Source organism: Nicotiana tomentosiformis, chromosome 4, assembly GCF_000390325.3.
Source record: "Nicotiana tomentosiformis chromosome 4, ASM39032v3, whole genome shotgun sequence".
Lineage (NCBI taxonomy): Eukaryota > Viridiplantae > Streptophyta > Magnoliopsida > Solanales > Solanaceae > Nicotiana > Nicotiana tomentosiformis.
In genome coordinates, this window is record NC_090815.1 from 101730189 (window position 1) to 101757803 (window position 27615).

Below are 27615 nucleotides of genomic sequence, written 5' to 3' on the forward strand. Positions count from 1 at the left end.
AAAATTATCTAAACTACCCTTCTTTGCTAATTAGCTCACATCTCTCAACAGGAAATCACATCAGTCCGACCATTTTTCTCTAAATTGTGCTATATTTTTATTTTTAAAGAGATCAAATACTAATTTTATCTCAATATATATGAATATACTATCTCGTTTCATGCATTTGCTATGTCTATTTGTTCTGGTTAATCTGAATAGTTTAAGACTTTAAGCTAACAACATAAAAACTTGTTCTTTTTAACTGGGCCGAAATAAACACTAGACCCAAACCCAAACCCAAACCCAAACCCAAACCCAAACCCGTCCAATCCAATTCAGATTGAGCCCTCAAATTAATTCCCCCCACTCAGCCGCTTCCCTCCTCCCCATTCTCTTTCTGCACACACCATACTCTGCTCTTTCTCTCTTTACTAAAGAAATCAAATTAAAGCGTATGTTCTTCTTCCTCTCTGCATAATTATCCCAAGTCTGCCTCTAATTCGTGACCGTGTTCTAATTTTCGTTTTAGCAAATATCAATTTTATGAAAATTTAACTGATTAAGTACAAAAGCCTTTCTTGAGTCACGCTGTGGGTGCTCACAGCTACTAACCTGTACTTTTTGTTAAATAAATAAATAAATAAATTCATGCTTAGTGAAGCTCATAATTTGTATATTAATATATATTTTTTGTCTTTCAGAGACCATTAGTAATGGGTAAGAAAAAGCAAAAGATTGTGCTACCGCCGGAGCTGCCACCTGAAATTCCTGATGAGGCAGTTGAAGTATCAGATGAGGACGTGCGTTTCGTTGCCGAAAATCGAGAATATACTGGCTTCTTGTCCAATCTGGATACTAAGTCAATTAATAAGTAAGCAATTATTGACTTGTATATGCGTTTATTTTTCACCTTTTTCTGGAATTAATGCTCATACAGGAATCGTTGAGCAATCATTTTTCCTGTAAGAAGTAAGAATTTATATATTGTAAGCTTGGTATGGTTTAATGTGTTAATTTTGACTTATTTGTCTGGAAATTGATGCATAAATGAGTTTAAGTTTGGAAATGATATGAATGTGGTGTAAAGCTGTTGTTTTTTCTTGGATAATGTTCCCTCAAAAGTTTACATATCCGAAAGCACGAAAAGATGAGCTCTTGCAAAGGGGAATATACTGTTTTAATTACTTATATGCGGGTGACTAATATTTAAAATTATCTTTTTGACAAAGTAGTTTTTCCCCTAAGGTCACTTATGATTAAATGTGAACTTTCGTAAGGAAGAAGAAAAGTCATGGAAGGACGAATTTAAAATGCCTAGAAGGGAAAGGAAACTTATGCATTGTACTGTGTATAGCTGTGTTTCGTTTGACACTTCCACATGTTAATGTGCTATATGGAGTACATTAGAGCTTCAACTATCTATGCCTCATATGATGTTTGGCTCACAGGAGACTTCTTTTGTTCGAATATTGAAAATCAAGTTTGAAGTGGTGGCAAAATTAACTTTAGCTTCCAGAGTTTGGCACTTTGTTCAGAAGTCAGTTAGTTGAAGCAGCTTTCTAAAATCCCCAGAGCTGAATTAGGCTATTTTAATGCCTTATCCTAGTTGGGTAACTCGTCAATGGCCCATAGTTGAACAATTTGAGAAGATCACCAAAGCTTGGAATTTTCTTAAGTTCTTGTAAATTGTAATCTTCTCACAGTATCCTGGATAGTTGAGCAGTTCTTCCAGATACTCCTGTAGTTACGGTCACTTTCATTATGTTTCTTAAAAATCGTGATAGTGATGTGTTCTTGTTTTTTTCAGTTTCTGTCTGCTTAAATGTGGTTATCCTTCAGGTTCAGAATTTCTCTTTTGGTGAATCAGATAACAACAACATCAGTCATTTCTTCTTTTTTCTCAAATAATATTCTGTCTCTTAAAAAATATCAAGGAATTTTTATGTTTCTTGTTAGATTTCTAAGTACTCCCTTCGCATTTGGACACCTGATACAACGTTTTGGTACATTTTAGATGGAACCTCTTTTTGTTAGTTTCTTATTTCCTTTTACCCTCTTGTGCAAGTCTATTAACTTTCTAAGTTGATGTCTTCTCCTCTTATAACTGATATTATTATCGTAATTGGAAAGGCATGTTACTCGTGTTGCTGATGTGAAAGAAGATGATCTCGAGTCTCTGTATGAAAAACGAATAAGGAAGAGGTCACTTGATAAAGAAGCAGAGGAACATGGGCTAGAGGTTGATCCTGTGGATGCTCTTCCTGTGAAAACATTGGATGGAAAACTTTATTACCGGACAGGTACTGAAACCTCTTGTTCATTCGTCATCACCTGGTATTTGTATCTGTGCTAACCGTTAATTGGGTCTTAATTTTCATATTGTACAGTGCCAAAGGCTACACAAAAATCTGAAAGCGAAGATACAGATGAAGCTAATTCTAACAAAGATGGTGGTACTGATGCAAGTGTGGTGAGGTTGACTAAAGCAGAGAAGCGGGCAAAATTGAAGAAAATGAGGAAAGAGGCAAAGAGGCAGGCAAAAGAGGGGGCCGAAGTAGAGGAAATTGAGAAAATACCTCAAGCTGAAGCCTTGGTATGTGCATTATCTGCAGCATTAGATATCCAAAAAGATACACTGTAGTGCTAGGATCTATATCCTAAATTATATTTGAATTGGAGATGACAGTGCAAAGAGGGGAAAAAGGCACTTGAACTTTAGAAAAGAGTATATGTGATAGAGAGTGGGGTATTGACACAAGTTCATGCTGGTTCCTCTTGTTGCACTGCCTCTATACTGTTAATGGTGGAGTTACTACCTGCTTCAGTGCTTCATGTTTTCCTAATTTTTGGTGGAGGAGGAATCTTAAAGCACTTGGATTGGTCTGATCTTTGTAAGAAGTGTTGTGGCGTGATTATGCTAGGCATTTCCATGTCAGATTATTCTGGAAAAATAATACTCCCCGGACCCAAAAGTCAGAATGACCAATTGTCTTTGGCTGTTCCAAACGTACTTCCAATACTCTTTCAATATATAGCATCAACAAAGTTCTGTGAGCTCATTCTTATATTAGTCCTCCAATAAATTAACCAGTACTATTAAAAGTCATCGTTAAGCAATGGAGCAATGCAAGGTGAGGTTTTATCACATTAAGCGATGCGAAGCGATGGGTTATTGCCTCATGGAAGAAGCTATATGTTTTAGACGGTAAGCTGCAAAGTGAACCTGCAAGAAGTGGTTGATTCTTTGAATCTAATTTCAAAAGATAAAAAAGAGGAAACATTCCTATTAAGTACTAGGACTTCTCGTCATATACACTTCATTGTTCTCTTTTCTGCTGCTGTCTTCATTATTCGAGCTTGTAGCAACCTCCTCTTCTACTACTTTTATTTCTCTGCTCCTTGTGAATCACATCTTTCTTCTTATTTCTCTCTTCAACTCTCTTAGTTCACTTACTGCAACAAAAATAGAAAACTGAATGCTAATAATTCTTTTCTATGGTTGGTTAATTGAAAAGTAACTTTGCAATTGAATTTGTCATTCTGTGGCCTTGTTGAAGTATATTTATTGATGTTTACTTCGGATTCTGGGATTAACAATGTTATTACTGTATACCGGTTGCTTAAATTTGTAGAACTATAGTCAAACAAAAGAGGACACTTAAATTTGGATACAAGTATATTGATTTATACATCCGTGGTGTTAGGACGAGGTCAGAAAAGACATGACAGCAGAAGAGGACAATGAAAAAAAGAAGTTTAGACTAGCTGAGCTGGGAACTGCACTTCTTACAGATCCTGAATTAAACATCAAATCACTCAAGGAGATGCTGGAGATTTCTAAAGATGGTGATCGTGATATAGTGGTACTTGCCCTTAAGTCTTTGTTGGCTGTTTTCAGAGATATCATTCCTGGGTGAGAAGTTTGCAACAGTTCATTGGCTGTTTGTATTTTGCTTCTCCTAGTTTTTTAATTATTAACTTTGCTATGTAAACAATTAACTTTTATCTTCAATATGGGCTCCAGGTATCGCATCCGGCTGCCAACTGAAAAGGAGCAGGAGATGAAAGTTTCAAAGGCTATTAAGAAAATGCGGTTCTATGAATCTACCCTCTTATCTGCATATAAGGTTGATTTGTGGATCAATATCTCAATAATAATTAATTTTACATATGAATTCAATATAGCTGCTAGCGCATACTATCATGACATGGTTTACCACTAAGTTTTGTTCCATTTTGTTGCTTGCAAATTATTGTGCCACCTTTGTTTTGGTGCACTTTGTTAACAGACTTTTTGACCTTTTGCTTTGTGGATAGGAAAATATGAATCAGGCCATAGAAATTGTATTTTGTTTGGAATAAAACAGGAATATGTTCGAGTTATTCTTGTTTCTGGAGTTACATGATAGCATTTTTGAGGTACTTTATGCAGATAAACGGGCTAGGACTGCAGTTATACTTAATGTATTCCTCCAGATGTTGGGTTGAATGGTTGAATTCTCATTGCATAGCAATTATTTTACATATTTCAATTTATTATTACTTAATTGAATAAACACTAGAAAGTTTATTCTTTATCCAGGCATCGTATAAATTTTCTTAGCTGTGGGATATTAAATACAAAGAATTAAAGTAAATCCATTACTTGAAAATAAGTAAATAGGTTCGATGAGTGTAAGGGCTAGCTAGACCTACCTGCTATGTTAAGTATTTTCATGTACTGAAGACTTCTATAAAATAAAGAGAAGTAAAAAATTAAGAATCTTTGACTTTGAAAAGGAGGTCAATCAAATGGGTATAATCTAAGTTATTATGGATGAATGTACCTTTTCTCAAAAGAACTTCTTGATGTATCTTGTAACAGCAAGATAAGTCCGTTCCAGTTTATGCGAGCCTATTTCCATTTCCTTTTTGGTCCGTTCCAAAAAGAATGACCCCTTTCTAAATTTGGAAACAATTTTGCTTAAACTTACAATTCTACCCTTAATGAGAAGTTTTTATAACCACACAAATACTCTTGGCCCCTTTTTGAATTGTTTAAGACCACAAATTCCAAAAGTCTTCATTTTTTCTTAAACTCCGTGTCTAGTCAAACAAGTTCACATAAATTGGAACGTAGGGAGTAGCTGATATGAAGAAAATTCAAAATTTGAAGTAACATAGAATGTGGCTTCTTATTATTTTGTTTCTTTTTTTTTTCCTTCTTATTTTTAAAAGGTCTTAGAAACTTAACTTTGCATCCTTAGAAATGTTATTCATGTTTGTTGGATTGCAGAATCAAGTATAATTCTAGTCTTCTCACATTTGACAATATTCTATGTCAGATATTTTTGCTGATTACTCCTTTTCCTGTTTGTGTATTGACAGGCTTATATACAGAAGCTGATAGCTGTAGAAAAGCAGGCTGTATACAAACGTGTCGCAGTTCGCTGCATCTGTACTTTACTCGAGGCAGTTCCACACTTCAATTTCCGAGAAAGTTTGTTAGCTGCTGTCATAAGAAACATAAGCTCTGAGGATGATGTATCGAGGTAATTATGCTTACTGCTCTTTCGGTTCCTTCAGCTTTTCCACTTTCCTTTATTTGGAGCTGGTTGAAGGATGAAACTTTCATCTTCTTATATCATTTGTTGTCCTCCATCAATCCTTTGTTAAGTTGTCCTATAATCCTGTTCTAGTGGCGGGAAATCTGCAGTTCTCACAATGAGTCTAATGTGAACTTTCTTCATCAAGTTGCGTTGGAGTTATAGATGATGCAAGACAAGCATCTACATATTTGGTTTCTGTTCTGATGTCATTGCAGCAAAATTAAGCTTTAAAATAATCTACAACTACAAGCACTGGTTTCATGGAAGGCCTGGTATTGAAGTGCTTAAGAGTGAGGCTGAATAAAATACGTAGCTTTAACAAGCAATGAGGTTTTGGAGAGTAAACCTAAAAATAAGGTCTCAATTTGGTTAGTTGGAGGATTGAGAGACCCACTGAAATGCACTTTTTTTTTGATAACCGAGAAATCTCTGCGGGCCAGTAACCCACGGTTCAAAATGCAGTGGGTAATGGGCCCTCCCCTCTACCCTTCTCCACTTAAATACCAGGGCTTTTGTCTAGGGCAGTGTTCGAACCCGTAACATACGCCTGACTGTACTACAACAACAACCCAGTATAATCCCACTAGTGGGGTCTGGGGAGGGTAGTTTGTACGCAGACCTTACCCCTATCCTAGGGTAGAGAGGCTGTTTCCGATAGACTCTCAGCTCCTTCCCTCCAAGAATTCCCCACCTTGCTCTTGTGGTGACTCGAACTCACAAATCAGTACATGACGTAGTTTGTAGGTCATGTACTGTACTCTTACCACTAAATCAATGCCTTGGGGGCAAACATAGCAATGCACCTTTTTGTAGACCTAAGCTATATTTAAACTATTTGTTGAATCATTTAAGGGTTTGAAGTGATAGAATGTTTGAAAGGCGGCTTTTGCGAAAGTGTTTGGGGATTTCAAAGGGCTTCTCACTAGTTAATCAACCAACACCGTTGTTTACTTTAGTGCTTTCAATTCGATTATGTCTAATCTATTTTCCCATTTTAAGTGATGTAATTTGACTAGGCATGGATATTAGGAATAATTGAGATGCTTAATTTTAAATTATGGAGCTGACCCTTTACTTCTATTATATTGAATCCCCGTCCCTCTTTTTGCTAAAATTAACTTTAAAGATTTGATAGTAGAAGAAGAAGTTTCCATTTGGAAGAAGTCTTTTGGACAAACTTAAAAGGAAGTAAGGCACTTAAATTGATTGAGAGTTCAAATTTGGCATACCTAAACTGATAAGAGCTGTAAGCAGTCCAAGGCAGGAGCAATTATGATATACATTTGTATTTTGTAAACCATGTATGAGAATATTAGGTGTTGGAAAGGAGTGAAAAAATTAACATACGAGTAGGTATGATGTGTGCCTATGTTGCGCGAACTCTCCAAAATGCTGCCGCACCCGTGTCACATCCTTCAAAAATGCACTACTTTTGGAGGATCCGACACACACCTGACGACATTTTCGGACAGTCCGAGCAACATAGATGTGAGCTGTTTCAGATGAGGATCTAAGACACTGCACTTTATGGGCAGGATTCGTTGACTTCGGCTTTTGCTATATAACTTCTTTGACGAGGAAGTTCAGCTCGTATTGCTATTTATATCATCTGTAATGTGGTATGGATATTTGTCTTATATTGCTTCTTGCCTTTTTTTTTTTGATGAAGTAAGTTGTGTATTAATTAAAAGGCATCCAGAAGATGCAATGATTACAAAAGAAAAGGAGATATCAGCTCCAAGGAAGGACAAAAACCTATTACAATACTATAGAGCTGATAAAGTCCAAGAAAAGGTCAGGGACACGGGTGTGATTCACCCAGCAAAAAAGTAAAACTAAACATCTAGCCTTGAGTTTGTGTCTGACAGTTGAAATGCCATCAAAGCATCTTTGATTCCTTTCTGTCCATATGCACCACAAAATAACAGCCGGAACCATAGACCAGATTCTCTTGATGGACTTCTCAACTTTCCAGGAGCTCCAGCTCACAAAGGCATCCCTGACATTGCGTGGCATAGTCCAATGCAGACCAAAGAGTGAAAAAAACATAGACCAGATGTCTGTTGCAACTGTACAATGGAGGAACAAGTGATTGATTGTTTCATGATTGCTAAGACACATATGGCATTTGTTGGCAAGTTGAAAACCCCTTCTGAGAAGGTTATCCTGAGTTAGGCAAGCACCCTGTAGTGTTATCCTGTAGAAACCACTAACCTTGGGGGGGATTTTAGTCTTCCAAATAACTTTCCATGGCCACTGATCAATCAATGCTTTGTTAGTGCTCATGTTGTAGTAGCATGCTTTGACTGAATATGAACCACCCCTACTGTTACCCCATTTAAGTCTATCTCTGCCTTGGTTGTTGATGGAAATGTTCTGAAGGCTGCCAAGTAGAGCTAGCAGGTCCTCTATCTCCCAATCATTCAGGTTTCTCCTTAATCTTGGGCTCCAAGTGTTCTCCTCCCAGTTTTGAGCTACTGTAGAGTTTGAGTTAGATGCAACTGAGAATAGTGTTGGGTAAGCATCCTTCAGAGTGCTTTGACCAGTCCAAAGATCTTTCCAAAATAGAAGGTGTTCCCCACTGCCCACCTGGAGAGTTGTATTAAGAGAGAAGGTATTCCACAGCTTCCTGATACCCTTCCATAGACCACAACCATAGGGTGTATTAACCATATTGGAACACCAGTGACTATCACTGCCATACTTAGCTTGTACTACTTCCTTCCATAGACTCGTTCCTTCTTGATTATACCTCCAAAACCATTTCATCAACATGCTCTTACTGTGTAGTGACAAATCCTTAACTCTAGACCCCCAAGTGATTTGGGAAGTATTACCTTATCCCATTTCACAAGATGAAATTTGTGGTCTTTGGAATTACCTTCCCATAGGAATGAACACCTGAGTTTATCAAGCTGTTTTCGAACTTTAACTGGTAGAGGAAATAGAGACATAATGTAGGTTGGTAAGCTATCCAGTATACTATTGATAAGAGTTAGTCTGCCACCAAAGGAGAGATACTGTTTTTGCCAGAAAGTCAACCTTTTTTCAAATTTTTCAATAACCCCATTCCATACCTCAGTTGATCTATGTCCAACCCCCAATGGAAAGCCTAGGTAAGTGGTTGGGAATGAACCTGTATTGCAACACATGATCTCAGCCAACACCTCCAGGTTAGGTACACAATTAACAGGGTATATGACACTTTCTGACATGTTAATGTGTAGCCCAGACAAAGCTTCAAAAATCATCAAGGTGATGTTGAGATATTGAACTTGGGACTCCTCTGCACCGCAGAAAATGAGAGTATCATCGGCATATAATAGATGGGACACAGAGACTAAAAACTCTGGTCTGCTGCCAATGCCAAATCCCTCCAACCATTGTAGTTGATTGGCCTTCTCCAACATTTTGCTCAGACCCTCCATTGTTAGGATAAAGAGCAAAGGGGATAAAGGATACCCTTGCCTTATTCCTCTCTTAGGGGAGAAAAAACCAACAGGGCTTCTATTCACTAGGATAGAGTACTTGACAGTAGAGAATGAGAATTTGATCCATTTGTCCCCAAATCCTATCTGTCTTAGGATTGAAATGAGATATTGCCAGTTGATTTTGTCGAAAGCCTTCTCAATATCAAGCTTGAAGAGCAATCCAGGTACTCCAGTTCTTTGTCTCCATTCTAAGGCTTCATTTGCAATAAGTGCAGCATCTGAGATCTGTCTCCCCTTTAAAAAGGCATTTTGATATCCTGAGATCAGATTCCCCATCACCCTTCTGAGTCTTTCTGACAGAACTTTAGCCACAATCTTGTAGACACTTCCTATGAGACTAATAGGTCTGAAATCTTTGAGTTGAATTGCTCCTTTCCTTTTAGGAATAAGTGCTATGAAAGAGGCATTAAAGGACTTGACCATGTGGCAGTGATTGTGAAAGTGATTAAGAGTCCCCATGACATCCTTCCTAATAGTATCCCAGCATTTTTGATAAAAGGCCATAGTCAGTCCATCAGGTCCAGGGCTTTTATCAGGTGCACAACAATTTATTGCATTTATTACTTCCTCTTCAAAAGCAGCTTCCAGAGCTTCCTTCTGTTCAGTGTTCAGGCTTCCCAGTCCTTCAAAAGTAGCATTAGGCCTCCAGCTCTCATTCTCAGAGTAAAGCTCCCTGTAGAAGTCCAGAATCCCACTTTTGATTTGTTCCTTGTCTTCAATTATATCATCTCCTACTTGTAACCTGTCAATACAATTGTATCTCCTGTTAGAGTTGGCAATTCTTTGAAAGTATTTAGTATTCCTGTCCCCCTCCTTCAACCATAAGCATCTAGACTTTTGTCTCCATGATATCTCTTCAGCTTTTGCTTAACTGTTGCAGCTCCATCTTCAACTGCATGCTCTTGTTAGATTGAGCTTGTGTTGGTAGCCTTCCTTTAGTTACCTGCTCCATTAGTAGCAATTCTTCTAGGGCTTTATGTGTTCTTGTGCTAACTTTTCCAAATACCTCCTTGTTCCAGGTAATCAAATCCTTCTTCAACAGCTTCAGCTTTTGGGATAGAATAAAATCTGGAGAGCCATTCACCACATATCCCTGCCACCATTGCTTGATCAAGTCACCAAACCCCTCATGTCTTCTTGCCTTATCCAAAACTTGAATGTTGATATGTGGTTTAAAGATCTACTAAATTGCTTCTATTGGCAAAAACTTGGAAATTTACTATACAGTTCAGTGCTTCAAAAATTCAAAAACCTCCTTCCTCGAGGAAAAGCAAACACCAAAACTATGCACTTCAAAGTTTTGAGACGTGTTGCGTTGTTCTGTAGACTAGTCCTCTCTCTCCACACATGCGTGCTAATTGTGAACAGAATATTCAAATAATAGAATTGGGCCTCCAGGTTATGATGCTTTTTTTTCAATTAGCAATTATGCTCTCTCAAGTTTGTCAATCTACTGCTTGTTGACAGGAAACTTTGCTGTTCTACTGTTAAGTCACTTTTCACCAATGAGGGAAAGCATGGTGGTGAGGCAACTGTGGAGGCTGTTCAAATGATCGCAGACCTTGTTAAAGATCATGATTGTCAACTACATCCTGATTCCATTGAGGTCTGCAACTTTAATTCCAATACATTGACTCTAGGCTTTTTCCGTTGATTGTTTATGATGTCATCTTGAATTTGAAGCACATATCCTGGTATTGGGCCAAAAAGGACGAATATTTCAATGTCGATGTGATGACTGTGTCAAACATTTGGAAAGATAATGGTGATCTTTCAAAATGTTGCTAGTCAACTTAAAACAGTAATACTCTCAACAATATTCATTCAAGCATCTGGAAGTCTTGCTTAATTTTGGTTGGCATTTAACCTTAACGATATAGTTTTTGATTTAGCTTTGGGAAAACTTATTATCTTATGGCATGATTTTGTGATGCTCAGGTGTTTATGTCTCTGACATTTGATGAGGATCTTGGGAAGCGTGAAACTCGAGATGCTGATAATAAATTTAAAAGCAAAAATTCTAAAAGAAAGAACCTTAAGGAGCTGAAAGAATCAGTTGCCAACGAGAAAAAGAAAGCACGGAAAGAGATGATGTCAAAGACACGAGAAGAGGTATTATTTTGCCAACATAATCTGTTTTTTGGCTTGTTAACTATAACCTCATTTGCACATCTTCATGTTTTACAGGTCACTGCAGAATTGAAGGCTGCTTCATTAACTACCGATGTCACTGAAAGGAGAAGGATGCAGTCTGATGTATTATCAGCTGTCTTTCAGACGTTCTTTCGTGTCCTAAAGCAGGCATTAAGGCCTCGGTATGTTTATTTTGCTGATGATATAAATGAAGCATGTAAAATAATGAATTCACTTACCATGAACCCACCATATAAGGTGTATAGGAAAGTGGAGAATCTCACACAAAAACATGATCCTTTATAGAGAGCTATCTAGCTTTTATATAAAAAAAGAAGAAAGACAAATGAAATCCTAGGAGAAAAGAACACATGATTGTCAAATCAGTCATTCAAATTGCAGTGAAGGTCAATTTGTGAAACAAGAAGAGATATCTGAAGAAGATGAATAGGAGGAAGAAAGAAGACCACCTTCCATTTTCTTTCTAATTTTAATTGATTTACTCATAAAAGAAAATAAAGAAGAAGACAGATCCTGGTAGTTTTTTGGAGGATTTGGTCTCCAACTTTTTGAAATTTTTACTAATCCATCTGAATTTGGGAATGATTCTGTTTTAGGATCTTTATTTGTTATATGAATACATCTGCCATTCTGCTTTTCTTTCTATCAAGAATAGTTCATGAGCCCCAAGCCATTATTATGCTTTTACGGATGCATTTGTGTTGTCTTGATTTCAAATTAATTTTGGTTACTGATATTGATATGTTTCTAGCATATTTGGTTTCCCTTTGTGTTCTCAGATAGTTATGCATTTTCTATTATATTGCAAATTCTTCATATGATTGTGATATTTCCTTTAGTTGTCTGTGTATTCTATCTTGAGGTTAAATGAAGCAAAGACTATGATCTATATCCATGATGGGGGGAAAAAAGGGAAAGCTACAGAAGTTTTTTTTTGATAACCGAGAAATCCCCGAAGCACAGTGGTGCATAGTGTGGAATTTGGTGGATAATGGCCTGCCGCTCTACCCTTCTCAACTTAAATACCAGACTTTTGTTTGCATCAGAATGCGGACCGGTGACGCGTGCCTAACCCACACATCATGTGCTGCACTCTTACCACTAGACTAGTGTCCTGGGGTCAAGGGAAAGCTATGGAAGTTTGTAGCAAGTAGTTAAGGTTGACATCTTTAGGAATTAAGAAACATGTCGATGCCCTTGATTGTGTTATGGATGCCTTAGGAATTAAGAAATGTGTCGACGCCCTTGATTGTGTTATGGATGCCATGAATTGCGTTTGGCTACTCGAGGAAACGTTTGGAAGTTTTGTCAAAGATTAGGATGTGTTTTTACGGCTGAAATTATGAATCAGCATAATCTTCCACTTTACAAGGTTAATGGATAACTCGGGAAATTATGTAAATGACTATTTTGAAGCACAAAAAGGTCTGAGTGATTAAATTAGGCTGGGAGATAAAATAGATGCTTCAGCATTCATGAAATGTTAAGAAAACCTTTGTAAGTTTAAGACTGCTTTTCACATGTTATGTTGTGTTGAAGTAGAAAACTTTGGAGTTTAGAATTTATAATCGAAATGTGTTGCATTTGATGCGCCATCAATGTCTAAATTGTTGAATTGCAAATTTACCACAAATCTATTAGGTTTACTACAAAATTTATGCGTTTTTGCACAACTTATGTAGATTTAGCTCGTAACTAAAGTATGTGAATAAGAATTATATTCTGCATGTAACTTTTTGCCAGCTTAGCCTTCAAATCTAGAAGTAGTAATTAATGGTATGAAATCATAATTTCCTTTTTCCTTCATACAAATTTGGTGATTTCTGGTTAAGGTATTAACATTGAATTGAAGTTTGAGTTCAGTGGGACCTGCATATTGTTGATAGCCATGATCGAATGAAACATTCAAATATTGCAACTGCAAGAAAGAAAGAGTTATTGCATGAGACTAATGTTTCTTGACCATTGTGTATTTATATTTACAATAATTTTTAGACCCGTTGATTGTGGGACTCTTAAAGTTGGTGGTGTTATTCCACGACATCCAGCCTCTTATGGACCCAACTCCATCGCCCCCTCACCTTCTCCGATGCTTAGCTGTACTGAGGTTACACTTCAAGCTCCTTCTTCTTCTGGGGAGATTGTTGCGCATGCCCCAATTGATGTTACTGCCGGACCAACAATTCCAGTTAATATGCCGCCAAGGGTTCCATGCTCTCTTCCTTCACGCTACACTGCTGGTGTTTCTGGACATTTCTATAGCAGCGGGGTGTTAATCTCAGAGGTTGGTGCCTTTCAAGGAAATGGTGAGATCCTTCCGACACCTAAAGTTCCTATTGCTAGCAATGCTATGGTCTTGTATTCCTCCGGTAGGAGCAAGGAAAGGGTATATATAGAAGACGCATGTCCAATTTTGTCACGGATTGGAGGAGGGGATATGTCCTTCTGGAGGGAGGATAAACTATTAAACTTTGGGAAGTTTTTAGGTGTTTCTTTTGAAGGGAAGGAAGATAGGGTGCTAGAACTGTTGAGGGAGATTGAGCAACAGTCTTTTTATGATGGTGCAGGGAGGGTGTTGGGTCAAGGTGTAAAGCAAAATAATTTAGGGGATGTAGTGGTGTACTAGAGAAGGGGCTGGGTGTGCGACATGGAGGAAGGGAGCTCGGCTAGGGGGGGTGGGGAAAAACAGGATATTGTTACTTATGGAAGTTAAGATTCTTTCATGGAATGTGGGGATGAATGACCCAAACAAAAGGGCCATTATCAAAGCGGGAGTTAGAGAGGGGGGTGCCAACCTAGTTTGTTTTCAGGAGACCAAAATGGAAGCTTTGTCGAATGCGATTGTGAGGAGTGTCTGGGAAGGTAGTTGGGTAAAATATGACTGGGTCCTAGCAGCGGGACGTGCCAGGGGCATTCTTCTTATGTGGGATGATAGAAGCTTGGAGGTAAAGGAGGTTAAGAAGGGAGTTTTTTCTTTAGCAGCTTTTGTCAAAGATAGAGTGAGTGGGATGGAGTGGGGATTTGGGGGAGTGTACGGACCGGTAGGAGAAGAGTCCAAGGTGTCTTTCTGGGAGGAACTGACCAATGTTATGCATGGAGGAGTTCTCTGACTTCATCAATGATCATTTTCTCATCGACCTTCCTCTGTCAGGGGAAAGGTTTACTTGGGCTAGGGCGGAGGATTCCAATTCTAGGTCTAGACTTGATAGATTTATGATATCGTCCTCCTGGGATGAGCTGGTGCCGAATGTGCTGCAGACTCCTTTACCTAGGCTGACTTCAGATCATTTGCCTATCTTGCTAGATGGATACAGAGGGAGGGGGGGTGCGTGCTCCTTTCCGATTCGAGAACAAGTGGTTGAAAGTGCCAGGATTTGGTGACAAAGTGAAAGAATGGTGGACAAGCTACGGGGTATCAGGGACACCTTTATTCCGTCTTTCGAAGAAACTTAAACTGCTCAAGGAAGATATTATTAGGTGGAATAAGGAGTTTTTTGGGAGGGTAGAGGTTAAAATGAGGGAGCTTATGCATGAATTGGGGAATTAGAGAGAAGGGAAGGGGCGAGAGAGTTAGATGAATCTGAGAAAGCAAGACTGGGGAGGTTAAGAGGGAAATAGTTGAGTTAGCAATAGCTCAGGAGACCAGTTGGCGGCAAAAATCGAGGGCGCTCTGGTTAAAAGAGGGGGATTCGAATACCAAATTTTTCCACAGGGTTGCGGTTGCAAATCGAAGGAGAAACTTCATAGAGTCCTTAGTTGTGGATGGGGTGAGGATTGAGGGAGATGAGGAGGTAAAATGGGCGATAATGGGGTTTTATGAGAACTTCTACAAAGAGGAAGTTACTTTGAGGCCTACTTTGGGAGAATAGAGTTCAACCACATAGGGGAGGGAGACAATGAGTGGCTAGAAAGTGCTTTCGAGGAGGACGAGGTGCACGAAGCTGTGTCGAGTTGTGCTGGTGATAAGGCCCCCGGGCCCGATGGTTTCTCCTTGGCATTCTTCTAGCTCTGTTGGGACACCATTAAGGGGGAGTTGATGGAATCCATTGAATACTTTCACGTGAATGGTGTTTTCGAGAGATGTATCAATGCTTCTTTTATTACTATTGTGCCTAAGAAATAAGGTGCATCTTGTATCAGAGACTACATGCCTATTAGTATCGTGGGGAGCATTTACAAGATTATTTCTAAAGTGCTATCCATTAGACTCAAGAAGGTTCTTGACGTGTCTGTTTTGTCCTTCCAGAATGCGTTTGTGGAAGGTAGGCAGATCCTGGACGCTGCTTTGGTGGCAAATGAACTTGTAGACTCTAGAAGGATAAATAGAGAACCCGACTTACTATGCAAGTTGGACCTTGAGAAGGCTTTCGACCATGTCAATTGGGAGTTCCTGGATTTCATTATGATGCGGATGGGGTTTGGGGTAAGATGGAGGGGATGGATCAAGTTCTGCATTTCTTCAGTCAGATTCTCCGTCCTAGTTAATGGTAGCCCGTGTGGTTTCTTTGGCAGCTCCAGGGGTCTCAAGCAAGGTGACCTCCTATCCCCTATGCTATTCATTCTAGTGATGGACGCTCTGAGTAAAATGATGGATTGTGCGGCAGGCGGAGGCTTCTTTCGAGGACTCTCAGCTCCGATCGGGGTGTCCAGTGCCCGAAGAGTCTCTCATTTGCTTTTTGCGGATGGCACCCTGGTTTTCTCTGATGCCGATATGGATCAATTGACCTACAGGAAGCAGGTCCTGCAGTGGTTTCAGATAGTATCAGGGCTTAAAATCAACCTCGGCAAGTGTGAGATTTTCCCGGTGGGTGAGGTTGCTAACATCGATGCTTTGTCTTATGTTCTCAGATGTAAGGTGGGCTCTCTTCCCACTAATTACCTAGGTCTCCCATTGGGCGCTTCACATAATGATACTACGGTTTGGAATCCAGTGATCGAAAGGGTTGAAAAAAGATTAGCAGGCTGGCAGAAACGGTACTTGTCAAAAGGCTGCAAGGAAGTGCTTATTAAAAACACTTTATCGAGTATGCCCACCTATTACTTGTCCCTGTTACAAGCTCCTGTTAGCATCATAGAAAAACTGGAGCGTCTTCAAAGGAATTTTCTTTGGGATGCGGCGGATAGAACTAGAAAGTTTCATCTAGTTAACTGGCAGACAGTCACCTCCCCAAAGAAGTGGAATGGACTTGGAGTAAAAGATCTTAGGGTATTCAACAGACCTTTGTTGGGGAAGTGGCTGTGGAGATTCGGGGTAGAAGAGCATGCTCTATGGAGAAAGGTCATAGTAGAAAAGTACGATTTCACGGGAGGGGGTTGGAGGACCAAGGCGATCACAACACCTTTCGGGTGTGGCATGTGGAGGAGCATCATGAAGAATTGGGAAGCCTTCAATGGCAACATCACTTACAGGGTGGGAGATGGAAGGAGAATCAGTTTTTGGAATCATAGGTGGTGTGGAGAGGATACTCTGAGGGTCTCTTTCCCCCACGTCTTCAGAGTTTCAAACCAGAAGGAATTGATGGTTCAACAGATTCGCAAGGAGCATGAAGGGGGGTAGTATGGGACCTCTCATTTAGAAGGAACATGCAAGATTGGGAGATTGCGGAGCTCCAACATTTGTTGGCACTGCTATATGGGCAAGACAGGCCCCAGCCATCTTCTGATTCTTGGAGATGGGGGTTGCGTGGCGATGGTTTGTTCACCGTAAAGTCAGAGTATGTTAGTGAGAGAGGAGGTCACTTTTCCATACTCCTCGATCTGGATTCCTAAGGCGCCCACGAAGGTGTGCTTTTTTGCATGGCTAGCGGCGAGTGGAGTGATCTTGACTGCTGAAAATATGCGAAAGAGAGAAATTACATTTGTTAGTTGGTGCTACATGTGTAAAAGCTCAGGGGAAGAAGTTGATCATCTTTTGTTGCATTGCCCTGTGTCCTCGGGTTTGTGGAGGGCAATCCTGAATCTTTTTGGTGTTCAATGGGTGATGCCAAGCACTGTAAAGGAAATGTTATATAGATGGGTGGGTTTCCGTAGAAGAAGAAAGCTAAAGGCGTGTAAGTTCGCCCCGTTAGCTCTCATGTGGATAGTTTGGGGGAGAGAAATAGGAAAGCTTTTGAGGGGATTGAGTCTCCTTTTTCACATTTTAAGAATAGTCTATTATCTTTGATCGCTTTTTGATGCACTCATATAGCCCCTACTTGTATAGAAGATTGGGCGTCATTTGTAGAGAATCATGTTCTGATGTAAATTCTCTACTTTTTGGTATACTTCTTGTATACGGGAGTTTTTCTCCCTTTTGATTAATACAATTTATCTTATCAAAAAAAAAATCACATTGAAATTGGGCCATCATTTCTAATTTCTTAGTTATTGGATATGCTTCTTAACATTCTAACTTAGGGATTACAATAACTATGTAGTTAACTCTTAATCCCATTGAAAATGGGCCACCATTTTTAATTCCTTAATTATTGGATATGGGTTCCTAATAATTCTAACTTAGGGATTACGATAACTATGTAGTTATATCATTACAATGACCATGTACATTATTATTTACCAAAAAAAGTTATTACAATCATCACTGCCGCTTTGAGGTGGAGCTTGCAAATCTTATGCTTCAAGCTGCTCGTATACAATATTCTAGGTCCTTAAAGTGATTTGACAAAAACTATCCTAGTTGAATCGCCAACAAAAGTTGGAACTGTATCTTCAGATGCTATGTACAAAGTGGCGATCGATTTCCATACTCTTTCAAAGACTAAATTATAGTCAATATGCAAGATTGCCATATATCAACTACATGTGTCAATTTAGGCAACAACTATTCAGTAAGCTACTGTTTTAGCCAATCTAGCAGCAAGTTCCAACGAAGATATATTTTACTTCAGTATGGCCGTACCACAACATTATGTTTCTTGTATTCCTTAGAATGAAGATTTGTCCAAATTAAACACTGTACTTAGAGGTTGAATGCTATCTAAAGGACAACTGGCCCGTTCAACATCAGTATACTTGACGTGGGAATGACTTGCACTTGTGAATCCAAGATTGATGAAAAGCAAGTCAGATGTTTGAATTGCTGATCAAAACTTAAATTATCCATAAGTCTTCTATGCTAGGATCAGGCCTCCCTGTCCTTTTAGAGACAACATTTGGATCCATTAGAGTAATGACCAACTTAGAGTCAATCATCTTTGTCTCCTTGAGAATGTCTAGAGCTTATTTCCCTTACTAAATGCAAGGCCATGAGTAAACTAATCACCCTGGTTCAAAAGAAATATATCAATTTTGCAGAAATCCTTGGTTTAAAATAAGTAAAATATTGTTTCAATCTGCCATGCTGTTAAGATTCATCACACGTGATAATTTTTACCTTATCCAAAAAAAAGAAAAAAATAGTCATCACCGTGATAAGTATGATAACAACATGTGCCACAAGATAAGTACACATGTTAGGTTTGTGTCAGAGAATGCGGAATAATGAGCCTCATTACAAATCAAACAAATGTCAGACAATGTCTGAATCTATTAAACCAAGCTCAGTGGGGATGGCGAAGTATTCATGGGCATTGGCACTACTAGATTTGTTAGATGCTCCGTATTGATTGTGTAACTCAGCAAGTTTTGGAGTATGAAAAATAATTTATGACAAATTTTCATCATCGATAACCTAGTCCGTTAAAAAGTTGTCAACTAAGATACTAATTCCTCTTACAAAATTGGCGTTGCTATGGTGCCAGACATCAATAAGAACTAAATGAACAACCTGTTTGCTGTCTCAACTAAGATAAGACCTCGGAGAACGTTACTCGAATTTAATGACTTACACCTCAGGCAACTGAAATTTGAAAGACTTGGGACTAGCTGATTGTAGACTATGGAGGAGATATGTGAATAACACTAAAGAATTATGATACTCTCTTAATTTTGATACCATGTAGAGAATAAGCTAGAGAGGGACGTATAAAGTTTGAGAATGCATGGAAGTAATGCCTCTCACCTTTTGTGTATTTGTACCTTTGAAAGGTGTGAATCACCTCATTTTAAAGTTCAAACTATCAGAGAGAGATTACTTTATTCATTTAATTTTGTTTAAATGTCCTCTCATGTGCATGCTTGATTCTTTTTCTCGGGCCTTGCACATGGAAATACTCTTTGATAATGGGCGGTGCTGAGACTTGAATGTTGAATGTGGGATCTCTCCTTGATCTGGTACCATGTTAGATCGTGTGAACTATCTCATTTAAAAGATAACTCTATTAGAGGGGAAATTCTTTTATTTATTCAACAATGTCTTAGCTTATACTTCAATATAGTTCTATTATCTTGTTTACAATTCTCATATATCATGAGACTTCTTGTCCCATTATCTCCTATTGATTATGGGACTTCTAACCTCATTTATAGCATTTCCTAATTCCACTAATTCTAGGATTGGGAGATGACTTCCTAATTCCTCTAGTTATAGTGTTACAATTATTGTATGACTACATAATTACAATCAATAGTAGCCATCATAACTAAACAGAATAAAGACATGCTTGCAGAGATTTATGTGATGTGAGTTCTAATCCTGAATAAATTGCTACTGACGTTCACTGGGTGATGTTTTACATCTTTCCAAGTGCTGGAACATAATGTCAGCTTGTGGAACTACATTAACTGATTTGAAATAAAGCTTATCTAACAGAAATTAGTGCTTATGGTGCAGGTTGCTGAAGTCTTAATTGAGTTTGAGTTTGTTATCACAAGAAACTCATACTGGTTTGGATATCCAAAGCATCTTGGATGTTATGTTTAAATTTTGCTTTATTAGCTCTTGCATCAGTACAGTCTATACTATACTTGACCACTGTGTTTTCACTTGATACCTTTTCACTTAATGCTGTCTCAAAAAGTAATTTCTCTGTTATTATTACTCAGATCAGAAGCAGGTTCTTCACCTCAGGCACCTGGAAGTCATCCACTTCTTGCTCCTTGTCTTAATGGAATTGGGAAATTTTGCCAACTCATCGACTTAGATTTCATGTCCGATCTTATGAATTATCTGAGGAAGCTTGCCGGAAGTGGCAACAACTCTGGTGATTCTTCCATGGATGGTTCAGCATGTCTGACAGTATCTGAAAGGCTCCAGTGTTGCATTGCTGCTTTCAAAGTGATGAGAAACAACTTGGACGCACTGAATGTAGATCTTCAGGATTTCTTTGTCCAACTTTACAATCTGATAATTGAGTATAGGCCAGGAAGGTAAATCCGTGCCTATCAAATAACTAAAGTTCAATTATTTGACACGGGTAATCTTTTTTCTTAACCCACTTCAGTCCTCTTGGAAAGAAGGAGGACTGTCAGAATGCAGGGTGGGGATGTGTTTTTTTTTTTTTGGGGGGTGGGGGTGTTCTCAATCCAATGAGATTTTGTAGATTTCTGTTAGTCTGTGGTTACATCTTCTAAAGCTAACCATTTCTCTTTGTAAGCAGGGATAAAGGCCAGATCTTAGCTGAAGCTTTGAAGATAATGCTTTGTGATGATCGACAGCATGACATGCAAAGGGCTGCAGCTTTCATAAAACGTTTAGCTACATTCTCTTTATGTTTTGGATCTGCAGAGTCCTTGGCTGGTAAAAGCATATTTGGCCAATCATTACTAGACTGCTGTATGTTCTTAACCAAGCTTTTGTATGTTATGATTTATGCTTCTCGTTTGTCAAACTATTGCAGCCTTGGTGACTGTAAAGCATCTCCTTCAAAAGAACGTTAAATGCCGGAACTTGTTAGAAAATGATGCTGGAGGTGGCTCTGTCTCTGGTGTCATTGCGGTGAGAACCAAATCTTCTTTCTGATTAACTATATGGTCAAAAGGTGCTATCTTGATTATTAGGCTAACTTCACCCACAATGTAATAGTGTTGACGTATTACTTACATAAGGCGGTTTTAACTTTTCTCTTCATTGAATATGGATCATTCAGGCACATGATATTTCTTGAAGAAAATAAGAGTGCACCCCTTCTGTTTTCGGACATCCCTAATTTGTTCCCCAGCTTCTTTTCTATACTTTTGGGTGGGGGATCAGGGAAGGGGACACTGGAGGGCATGGTAAACGTAAGGCGTGGATCTGTTGACATTTTGTGGTATAAACACTTTATAGAGCTTTATATCTGGTACTTTCAGGAGTGCGCAATTCTCATGCAAAGTACTTTTCATTGTATTTTCTGAAGAAATAGTGTATTACTGAACTTTCCATTAGGGAAGCTCTGGATATGCTCATTGACATTTGTTTCTGTGTGCCACTCATGGCACAAAAAATATGCTTCATACTGAAATTACTCAACATGAAAAAGAGAAAAGCTTTCCACTTGTACCATTCATATTCAGTAGATAGTTGAACCACTAGAAAATGGCAAAATGCTGATGGCAATTCTTTTCTGTTGCAGAAATATCAGCCTTATGCAACTGACCCAAACCTTAGTGGTGCACTTGCTTCAGTGCTTTGGGAGATGAACCTTTTGTCAAAGCATTATCACCCAGCTGTTTCTACAATGGCATCCAACGTTTGTATGTTGAGCACTGGCGATAGCCAGGTTTATCAGTCCAACAAATCTCCTCAACAAGCTTTTAAGGAGTTGTCACTGGAGCAGGAATCGTTCATCGTAAAGAGTGACCCCAAAAGCTCAGGTACCAAGAGGAAAAAAGGGAGTGCCTCATTAGAGCATATTAGTACGGGGTCTGACCTTGATTTCACTGCTCAAATTGATGAAAATGATGTTAGAAAGAAACTCTCTGAGCATTACTTGCTGCTTCATGACATAGCTGAAAATGAAAGGCTAAGAGGGGAATTGGCTCGGACAACATTGTCTCTGAAGCTACACGAACAATATAAAAAGCAGAAGAAAAGAAGAACATAGTAGGCATCTGTTGTCTACAATTTTGTAGGTAGATCTATTTAGTAGTTGTAAGCATTCTGCAATATTTCTGGATAGGAGAGTGCAACTCGCGATTGTTTTGTACAAACTGGGCATAATGCCTATTTTGCCTTCTGATTATGAAATAGATCTTATTATTTATATCGATGTTCAGAGGTATTTATTCCTTTCTTTTCTGCCTCACCCTCTTTCCCAACTAATCTTGTATATTCCGTTATTAATTGACAAGATGAGAGAAGAGAAGAAAAATGAGGGTTCCTTGTTTTCCATCAAGTATTTTACACACTGCATTATGCCTATTGGTTTCTTATTGTGTAAATGGAAGAATGGTTATTCTGATGTCCAGAAGGATGTTTTCGCTTTGATAAACAAGATTACAATGCTGATTTTTCTTTGTTATAAGTGATAAGAGAACGAATGCCTACAGCGATTTGCCATGTTGTTCATGTGAAATCTACCTGATAACTGCTACTTAGTAGAGAATTCGTATAGCTAATCTCAACTAGTTTGAGGTTTTACACGTGTGATATATTGATATTTTAATTTGAGAAATATATAACTTTTAGCCGCTCGAAAATATAATAGCCCACAAAATGCATATTCTTTATAGTGTATTATATACAAAATATATATATATATTTTATATATATTTTAGCTAGTAAATAAAATTAGTTTCGGCCAACTGTCTATTACTTTGTTGCGAAAAGTGCATTTGATGACCATATACTCATCTCTTCCTATTTCTTGGATGATTCAAATACCAATATAGTGACCTCTGTATAATTTTGTGCAAACGAGTTCACTCAATATTAAGGTACAACCAGAACGTAGGCATCACTGATAACGTCTAATTTTTTTTTTTTGTTGTTCATATGTACCTCAAAACAATATATTCTGAGGTCGTTCTCTGTTTATTAGATCTTAAAAATGAACAAATTTAAAGCTAAATTACAGGAAATCGATTTTCTTTGACACCAAATATTAAGATGCATACTGACCTTTGTATTTTCACTTTCATCATTCTTATTATGTAAAACTGATGAGTTTACAAAATTATCATTCTGATCATGCTACCACATTTCTCTTTGTACATTTTCAGAAGATTACCAACATTAATCTCTGTTCAAAATAGCGATTCCCATAGCTGAGAATTTCCATAAGTTCTGATCACACTGAGCTCTGTTGTATCTTTTCTGGCAAGAAAAATAAAGATAGCAAAGATCCGTCTGACTAACACTGTGAGTAGAGAAGGATTCAAAATCTTGAGTTTATGGGTTATGAGATTCTAGAAAAGACAGCTTACTGAGTTTTTGGATAAATTATTTATGCATATTAAGTGAATTTATTAACACAAATTTACTAGATTTTGTCAAACCCGTAACTAAAACTCTAACTCAAGCCTGACTGTAAGGCACGCAAGCTCATATCACCAGTGTTTTGGATCCTTGGACGTGCAATATTACGTCAAGCTTGCTTTATTCTAACGTGAGCAATAAGCTAAGCCTTTTGAAGTTACTGACTAAGCAGCCATCATCTTCATATTAGACATTAATATAGTACATTATCTACTCTTATTTATTAATTTAATTATATTTCCTTCTCAATGTTGATTTGACTCTGACATATCACCTGTCAATGGACGTCTAGGTTTTACCAAACAGAATTAGTTGCGAATGAACGCTTAATTGTTGCCAAACTGAACCCAAACCGAACTGAAAATAAAAAATGGAATCAAACTGAATATATTTCCGTTCAATTATGTTTTTTATTCTAGAAACTTAAAAATCAGATCAAAATATAATAAAATCGAACAGAACCAAGCAGTGAACACGCATATTTCAATATAGCAATTTTTTTTATAGCATATTCTATTGGACTTGAAGGTAAACTTTTAAAGTATTTTTTTCTTCGTCTGGAAAAAAAATGATTTACATACTTTTGTTTGTTTTCATTATACTTTTTACTTGTACTTCAACTTCAGAATATATATATTTTTTGCACTAATCCATTTTTAGCCTTTTGAGTAAGTTTGGCATAATTTATCTTCTAATTTCGCTGCTAAGCAAATATTAATTGCCGTTGATTTGTCATAATTTGGAGTGCAAGCGTTGAAGTCATCCTTTCTTCATTGTAAAGAAGTTTTCAAGTCACATTTACCTGTAAATATCTTAGAGTATTTTTTTATTTTTTATTACACTTTCTGTAGGTAGAAGTTAAACTATTTAAGAAACCTTTTTTTAGGTACATTAACTTGAGACTTTAATTGCCTATATTAAAGGAGGAGGTTGAAACTAATATATGCAGTACATTAACTACCTTGTGACTGTGTCGGTCCACACATATTCCAAGAAAAACAAACATGGCAAATCGAACTCAAAGCCCTTGATATTGCAAAATTTTCAATATAATAGTAGCCAAATTCTTTTAACAAAATCATGCATGATACCTAAGAGTTGGAATCATACAGTTATCTGGCCTTTTTTAACGGATAACATAAGTATATACATAACTTTAAAGTATATATATAAGCTTTTCTAAGTGTGCCATAAAAGTTTAACTAGGATTATTCTTCAATTAATTAATCAAAAAGAGCTTAGCCTTCTCTTGAAAAGGGTAGGAGGGGTTTCATCTGGTGGATTGACAAATTTGCAATTTGGACATGTTGGTGAAGATGTGGACATCATTACTAACATATGACATTTCTTGCAAACTGCAGTGACCATCTCTTGTTGATCCACGTCAAATGTTAGCCAAGAGGGAGAACGAGTGATCAAACCCTGAGCCTCAGTACTATTCTTTTTTGTGTCTGAGTTCTTGTTATTACCAATGAAATAGGAATTTTGGGTTTTTTCTAGTGATCCACATGGTAATAAGTTGAGTTCAAGGTCTAAACTCATATGCACTGGAGTTGGTGGCTCAGGAGTAGTACTCAGTCTTGGATCTCTTGATGTCCTCTTTTGTGTCCTTGTATTGTAGAAGTAAATATGTCCAGACTGCATTTTAAAAAACAGCAAAGAATAATTAAGACTAGTCCAACTTTCATAACATTTCTTGAAAGAAAAACACACTAATAATAAGAGTGTGGCCCAACGGTTAATGAAACGAGTGAACAAAATATTGGAGATGGGATTCAAATTTGATCTAGGTGGCAGAGTAGTCACCCGACTTAGCGGTAGAGCAAAGAATGCTAACAAAGGGATTACAAAAATAAACAAGAAAGTCTCACCTAGTATTTTACTAACTTACAACTCCAAAAATATTTTTTGAAACAAATTTACCACAACTAAGGTTTGCATTAATGTAGGTTGTCTACATCACACCCTTTGGGGTGCAGCCTTTTCTCAAACCCTGCGTGAATACGTAAAACTTTGTGCATCCAACTGTCTTTTTAAATCTACCACTATACTAGAAACTTCTCTTATATGAAGTAGATATTAAAAATATAGACTATTATTTTTAGATACGTTCAATCTGATCGGGACACCATAGTTATAGAAAAAAAATTGCATACCTTAATATCGAGACATCTTTGCCACTCCAAAGGCAGTGGAGTCTCGAGATGCAGCTGAGTGCCGAATAAAGATGTCATAGTCTTGGCTTTCTGTGGCTTTTCATAAGAGATTTGATCTTCTGCTTTGAGTTCATCGTCCCATTTTCTCTTCTTAGACAAATCTTCTATATTTGGAAAAACATTTCTTTGTGTTGGAACCTGAGTTGTGTGAAAGGAAACCATTTGGACGATGATCAAAATTTGTGGCTTCTTCTCTTGTCTTTAAGTTTTTCTTCTTCTTTTTGAGATCATAAAATGGTGTAAATATTGTGGACGGTTATATAGGGGGAGGCAACCAACTGCAATAGAATCTAAAAGGGCAAAAACTTAAATGTGGAACTAGAATGGGGCCCATCTCTGCATGACGTGCTCTTCAAGTGAAGTAAATTCAATTTAATTGAAAGTTGGGGCTATGCAATTACTATACACCTCCAACCTGCTATTTAAAGCAGAGATGTTAAATACTATGAGTATTCACTAACTCTTCTCTTCGGTCAAATCTTAACACTGTATTCTCATGCATGCACTAATTTACTTAATCACTTTTGCCATCATAGATGATCACTTTAGTTAAATATAACTCTTGAAATCCTTAAAAAAATATTGTTTAGGTCATTTTTATTATCATACACAAAAAGGGAAAATGTATACCATATCATTTATATACCATACTCTTTATAACCAAGAGAATTATATATTTTTACAAGAGATATAATGACTAGAATAATTGATTGCATTTTTCTTGTCACTGTCCTCTGCTTGATATAGTTGGCTTAATATTAACAGCTGACCGACGTAATCGTGGTGTATATAACATAACAAGCTGCCATTAATGCCAATTACTTTAAAATGGATTGGAAAGAACTTGAAAACTTCATTCATGAGATATTTATTCCTTCAGTATGGCATAACTCTTTAAGGAAGATTTTTGACCAAATTCTTATCTCTAGTCCATTCACGAATGACTTTTTTCTTTTCTTTTCTGTTGGTGCTTGTTATAAATTGTCCTATAGTTTCGATATTATCCAGCCAATAAATAATAATGTGTAGGAATTGTTAGGTGAGAATTGATTTTTTATTTTTCTTTTTTTATAGTTATTCTTATCCATATATTACGATACATATGTTTTTTTATTTTATACCCATCATAACAATACATAAATTTCTGTGTAACTTATGCGAATACTAAGAATGCAAAATCTAGTAAGACAAATGTAACCAAACATTATACTCCATTAAGTTGCACACCGCCATGATTTTTTCTTATATGACCAATCAAAGAATAGTCAATGGAGGAAACCAAACGACCCCTAATGATAGATCTTCCACCTACACACTTAAAAGCAGATATGCGTCATAGTTTCCTTCCATAGGAAGCCTAGACAAAAGATTAGCTGTAGAGTTAATGTATTTAGACACGTAGGCGGTGACGTTAAGAGATAAGAAGAGTGTTATATACATATATTAAAAAATTCTATTAAATATCTAAATTGTAACTCAATTATTATTTTACGTTCCCTCCCTTCACTTTTACTTGTCCACTATACTAAATCAAGCAAAAGACAATTTTTTTTTATTTTTTTTTACCCTTATCATTAATTACTCATTTTCAAACTTATTTTCCAAGACTTTTGAAAGGCTATCATTATTAGGGATTGTATGATAAAATACATATTATATTTATTATTTCTTAAAGGACGTAAAAAGTTAAAAATGGACAAGTAAAAATAAACGGAGGAAATATTAACTTAAAATTACCGTAAAAATCTATAATTTTAAATACTTAATTCGCCTGGGATATGAAATTGTCATTAAATAAGAGAGTCCGTATACAGTTGAAAAATAGCTGGGGAAACTTTAACAGGGGGTGGTCATAACTCATAACTCCAACTTTCTAAAATGGCTCACTCAAAGAACTAAAAACTTTCAAA

The 27615-nt window shown here is 37.4% G+C and overlaps 2 protein-coding genes across 2 annotated transcripts; one reads left to right on the forward strand and one right to left on the reverse strand.

The window, feature by feature from the left end:
• The first annotated feature begins 311 nt into the window (after window positions 1–311).
• LOC104107424 (nucleolar complex-associated protein 3) lies at window positions 312–22275 on the forward strand. The gene is made up of 14 exons (XM_009616224.4): window positions 312–434; window positions 684–853; window positions 2113–2282; window positions 2370–2575; window positions 3687–3895; window positions 4007–4109; window positions 5350–5513; window positions 10529–10667; window positions 11000–11173; window positions 11249–11376; window positions 20138–20461; window positions 20692–20831; window positions 20932–21029; window positions 21646–22275. Exons 2-14 carry the CDS (start codon window positions 696–698, stop codon window positions 22114–22116), a joined length of 2484 nt encoding a protein of 827 aa, XP_009614519.1. The 5' UTR covers window positions 312–434; window positions 684–695; the 3' UTR covers window positions 22117–22275.
• A 2219-nt stretch (window positions 22276–24494) lies between these two features.
• Window positions 24495–25954, reverse strand: LOC104107423 (protein CURLY FLAG LEAF 1). The gene is made up of 2 exons (XM_009616223.4): window positions 25646–25954; window positions 24495–25127 (listed from the first exon to the last, which is right to left on the reverse strand). The coding sequence occupies exons 1-2, from the start codon at window positions 25865–25867 to the stop codon at window positions 24717–24719; spliced, it is 633 nt and encodes a 210-aa protein (XP_009614518.1). The 5' UTR covers window positions 25868–25954; the 3' UTR covers window positions 24495–24716.
• Between the last annotated feature and the right edge of the window lie 1661 nt (window positions 25955–27615).